Here is a 5,717-nt window from a genome sequence, read left to right as displayed (position 1 = left end):
CAGCAACTTTGAAGCTCCATATCTCTTCAATGGTTGATTTTTAGCCAAAAAATTATATGTGTCAAAGTTGTTTATTGGATCAAAATCTACAACTTTCATGTTGGAAGTTTTTTTCAGTTTGTAGGTGAAATTTTGAGAAAATCCCTTCCAAAGTTTGGCAAAAATCACTTGAAAACACTTAGAAAATTTGCTAAGTATGAAAAGTCAAACTTTTGACTTTTGATTCTTGATTGATTTTCATGATTTATCTTGATCAAATGACTTCAAATATCATATATTGATGATTTAAAACTTCAAAAGTCATGGTTGACCAAAATTTCCAAAAAGTCAAAGGTGATCCTGTGCAGTTGACTTTTTCCAAATGAAGTGAATTCTTGGACTTTTGTGATGAATCAAAATATCCTCTTCAAATGAGTGATGTGAATGGATTATATTGAGGTAATAGAAGCTCTTGAGTCATGCTTTGAATTTTGGATCCATGCACTGATTAAAAAGTCAACTATCTTGGTGAATTAGGTCAAAAACCCTAATTGTCGACCAGATGAAATTGATGACTGTAGGCCTTGGATTTAAGTGTAATTCCCTATGGATATTGTCATATGAACTAATTGAGAATGATTGAAGCCTTTGAGTGATACCCTTGAGCTTTCTAGGGTTTCCCAAATGTGATCCCTAATTTTAGTTTTTGATTAGCTCAAAACCCTAGACTGGTGAGGTAAGCAATCCTGAGTCCAGGTGATAGGTATCTAATCAATCATAGGTGAATAGAATGAAGCTTTTGAGTCCCATAGTTGTTTTAGAAACCACTCCTTTTTCTGATTGATCCTTTGCCTGAGTTCTTTTGTTCCTGAACACCCTCGACTAAGTATCAGATGAATAAGTGACTGCTCTGAGTATCTGCTTTGTCTTTGATGAAAAATTAAAAGATATGACATCTCAGGGGGGTCAAATTAGGGTATGACAGTATGACTAGAACATGAGACTGTGGAAACAAAAAGTTTACCTGAGTTTGTAATTGGTGTATGACTTGACTGAATGGAAATATGATTGGCACTAGGATTGGTATTGGTATTAAGAGGCAGCAAATTTGTTTGTTTCAACAAGCTAATCAATTGAGCATATTGATCTTGAGTAATGCTAGCAATAGGATTATTTGTATGACCTTCTTCACTAGTGCTAACCAAAGGCTGTGTATCACCAATAGATGCATTGGCTGAAGATTGTTTCTTGGTGAAATTGGGTGGGAAGCCATGTTTTCGATAGCACACATCAATTGCGTGTCCAGATCTGTTACAAAAAGTGCACATTCTACTATCTTTATTACTGTTAGAATGGCCACTATAAGAATTGGAAGATTTGCCCCGATCATTTTGTTTTCTTGAATCATAGGTATTAACAAGAGTGTTAGCCTCATCAATGTTTGAAGTAGTATCAGGTTTAGGTAGCAAGGAGATATTGTTACTTTCCTCTTGAATTACCCTGGAATAAACTTTATTGATTGAAGGAAGAGGATCAAGTAGCAATACCTGAGTCTTTATGACTGAGAATTTGTCATTTAGACCTGTTAGAAATTGGATGATTTGATCTTCAAACCTGAAATCTCTTGCATTGTACATGGCTTCACATCGACATTGATGAACACAAGTGCAGCTTGGAATTGGTCTGTGGGAGTTCAACTCTTCCCATAATCCTCGTAACTCAGTAAAATAATCGAGAACAGGTTTAGTACCTTGTTTGAAATTATTGATCTCAACTCGCAGATTTGATACACGAATACAATCGGCTTTAGCAAATCTTTCCTTGAGATCATTCTAAACATCAAGAGCATTTTCCAAGAATACAATCGTTTGAGCAATTGCGGGGCTTACAGAGTTCAAGATGAAGGATAGAAAAACACTTAGAAAGGGGGGATTTGAATAAGTGTAGCTTTAAAACTTGTAAGATAAAAACAGTTTGCACAATGATTTTTATCCTGGTTCGTTGTTAACTAAACTACTCCAGTCCACCCCCTTGGAGTGATTTACCTCACCTGAGGATTTAATCCACTAATCACACAAGATTACAATGGTTTTATACTTAGATAACCTCTAAGTCTTCTAGAGTATTCTGATCACAACCTGATCACTCTAGGAACACACTGCTTAGATACCCTCTAAGACTTTCTAGAGAATCCGATCACAACTTGATCTTCCCTAGTTCTTACAAATGAATGTAAACAATTCTTTCAAGAGTATTACAATGCTTCTAAAAAGCTATAATCACAACTGTGATATTTCTCTTAAAGTTTAAGCTTAATCTCACTAAGATATTACAACAGCAATGTAGTAAGGTTGAAGATGAAGTTTGAGAGCTTTTGAATTTGACACCGTTTCTGTAAGTTTGCGCAAAGTATTGTATTCAAAGTTTCTAACCTTGCTTCTCATCAGAACTTCTATTTATAGGCACTTGAGAAGATGACCGTTGGGAGCATTTAATGCGTTGTGTGATCCGTACAGGATTGCATTTAATGTTTCACTCTTTTGTCAACTACCTCGAGCCTTGCTTTCGTTGTGTCTACTGACGTTGCCTTTAATAGCTTCTAACGTTCCTTTTGTCAGTCAGCGTAGCATGCCATCTTGTACTTTATTCTGATATGATGTTTGTGTAAACAACGTTTGAATATCATCAGAGTCAAACAGCTTGGTGCAGAGCATCTTCTTGTCTTCTGACCTTGAAGTGTTTCTTAGCGTGATACCATGAGAATCTTCAGTGCTTCTGCTTCTGATCTCAAGTTCTTCTGATGCTTCCATAGACCATGTTCTGATTCTACTTGACCATCTTCTGATGTCTTGCCAAAGCATGTTTTGATGTTGCATGCTGAACCTTCTGAGTCAGTGCTTCTTGCGCTGATTTTGTGCATACTCTTTATGTGATTCCTGAAATGGAAATTGCATAGTATTAGAGTACCATATTATCTTATACAAAATTCATATACATTGTTATCATCAAAACTAAGAATATTGATCAGAACAAATCTTGTTCTAGCAATCTCCCCCTTTTTGATGATGACAAAAACATATATAAATGATATGAATTTGCAATCAGAATATCAGACGGCTAAAGACAGTTACACAGTTATAGCATAAGTATATAAACATATTGTGTGGATATGTCTCCCCCTGAGATTAACAATCTCCCCATGAGATAAATAATCTCCCCCTGAAATAAATACTGGAAGAAATTTATAAATAAAGGACTTCCCTGAGTATTTTCCATTTCAGTTGAGACGATCACATATTCTTAGATCTTCAGAACATTCATAGCTTCTGCTTCTTGCTTCCAAAGGACAGCTTTAGAGCTTTGAATTTCTTCTTGAATCATTGCATGCTAGATTGTATCAGAACATTGTTAAATGTACCAGAGCATCATCAGAGCATCTCTACATCCTGAAATGTTGCAGAACAAACTAAACGACAAAAGTCAAAGCATGAATGAATCAGAACATAAGATATGTATCAGAACATATAGTATGTATCAGATCATAAAAAGAATGTATCAGAGCATGTTAAGAATGTTTCATGTGTTAGAACATATTATGTCACGAGAATATCAGAACATTCTTCCTTCTTGCTTCTGATCTTGAAGCTTCACAGCACTCAGCTTGCTTCAATTTCACAACATTCTTCCTTCTTGCTTCTGATCTTGAAGCTTCACAGCACTCAGCTTGCTTCAATTTCCATGAGCTTGTTTCTATATAGAATTGTTTTTCCTCATGTCTTTGCTTCTCATGTTGAGCTTTTTAGAGTGTCTTCAATCATGCAAAACACCCAAAGACATAGAACTCGCAAATTCTGTTAGAAATGTGGAGACTTACTCCCAGCAACAGATAATATAAATCAGATCATTTATCACATTTTCTCCCCCTTTTTGTCATAACAACGAAAAACACAAAAGATTCAGATGAAAAACAAACAATATGAGAGAAGGATAAAGGATTTCATTCATTGGAAATAATCAGAAGATACAAGGGATGAGAAGATAGATGCACAAAGCAGATGCAAAAAGAAAGAGACAACTTAGACACAACAGACTACGATTGGCCTAGTTTGGAAACTATCTTCGCCAGAAGGTCTTGAATCCCAGCATTGCTCTCAGCTTGCTTCTCCATAAATGAGCGAAACTCATTGTTGGTATCTTCTTGCTTGTCCATGCGAGAAGCTAGTTCAGCTTGATTCTTTTGAATAGCCTCTAAAGTCTTCACCAGAAGAGAGGGTTCTCCAGAAGAAGCTTCACAACTTCTGTTCAGAGGGACAACATTCTCAACAGCAGCATCCATGGTGAGATCATCATCATGATTTTCCTCAGCAGGAATATTCCCAGCAGGATGAATCTCAGCATCAGCTTCTTCCCTAGAAGCATCTTCTTCATACTCAGGAGCAGGAAGATCAGAATCTCCATTTTCAAGGGCTTGAAGAATGGCAGCAAGATTCCTTGGAGCAGTAGGACCTTCAACTTCAGGAGGGTAAACAACTTCTGGAATGACAATATTGGGGGACTTCTCAGAAGGATTTTCCCTCAGAAAGTCAAACAACCACTTGATGTCTCCAGTCAGAACTGGATACTTAGGTCTCCAAACCACAATATCCCTACAAGGGTTGGCTTCTGCAAGTTCATCAATGAATTCTTTCTCTTCAAAACAATATCTCCCTCCAAGACGACTGAACCAAAAATCTTCATAGTGCCTCAGAAATCCACAAGGACGTGGAGCAAGTTCTACACAAATTTCCTGAAGTTCTTGAAAATAAGCATATGCTCTTCTTCTAAAGATCCTCCAGAAAGTTCGCATAGCAACATCATTTAATCCAGCATGATAAGCTATTCTGAGAGCATCAAAGATTTTGCTGACATTCCTCTTTACCATTTCATAAATTAAACCAATAGGGTATGCTCGGCGAGATTTTATTTTGGTTATAGCAGCATCTGGTTTTAGGACAAAATAGGGTTGAGGTTCTCTATCAAGACAGAGAGATGATTCTGCTTCATTCTCAGAATCTAACACTACCATCTCAGGTTCAGAACGAGGCTTGAGTGTGTAGTTGCAGTCACGAAGCAATTGCTCATGTGATGCAGAATCTGGAAGGTCAGATATAGAAGGATTATTTTGGGAGGTAGAAGGAATGGGTTCATAGTTTGCATGAGGTGGAGGTTGAGAAGTGGATATATTTGTGTGAGGTGGAAAGAGAGTTTGAAGGGGTTGGATATCAAGAACAAGGGTTTCAAGGGAGTGGTCAGAAGTAACATTGGTTTTGGGTGGAGAAGGAGGTGTGAGAACATGGGTGATTTGAGGTGATTCTGATGGGGCTTTTTCTGGTAGATTTTCTGGTTCCGGGGTTTGAGCAACATTTATTGGTGCAACTTCTGAACGTAAAGCAGGAACAAAAACAGGTTCAGAAAGATGTATACCTTTAGACATATTCTGAATCGCTACAAACTCAGCCTCAAGTCTTCTCTGCTTCTTGTTCTTCTTCTCTTCCACAATCTTTGCCTTCCCAAGAGAAATTTCTCTTCTTCTGGCAGATTCCAGTCTTTCCTTCTCATTATCAACAACTTTTTGACCTTCAACTATTTGAGTTGCTGGTTCTTGATTTATTTCTTCTTGCTGATTCACAGCTTCTGGAACTTCTTCTTCTTCCTCTGAGGCTTCAATGATTAATTTTCTTTTTCTTTTCTTCTTCTTT

The 5,717-nt window shown here is 37.1% G+C and overlaps 1 protein-coding gene across 1 annotated transcript; it reads right to left on the bottom strand.

Moving 5' to 3' along the window:
* Positions 1–950: 950 nt before the first annotated feature.
* Positions 951–5,452, bottom strand: LOC131641849 (uncharacterized). The gene is made up of 2 exons (XM_058912147.1): positions 5,249–5,452; positions 951–1,811 (listed from the first exon to the last, which is right to left on the bottom strand). The coding sequence occupies exons 1-2, from the start codon at positions 5,450–5,452 to the stop codon at positions 951–953; spliced, it is 1,065 nt and encodes a 354-aa protein (XP_058768130.1).
* Between the last annotated feature and the right edge of the window lie 265 nt (positions 5,453–5,717).

Source organism: Vicia villosa, unplaced genomic scaffold (assembly GCF_029867415.1).
Source record: "Vicia villosa cultivar HV-30 ecotype Madison, WI unplaced genomic scaffold, Vvil1.0 ctg.004165F_1_1, whole genome shotgun sequence".
Lineage (NCBI taxonomy): Eukaryota > Viridiplantae > Streptophyta > Magnoliopsida > Fabales > Fabaceae > Vicia > Vicia villosa.
The sequence above is the reverse complement of the archived record's forward strand: the minus strand, read 5'-3'. Positions and strand labels throughout refer to the sequence as shown.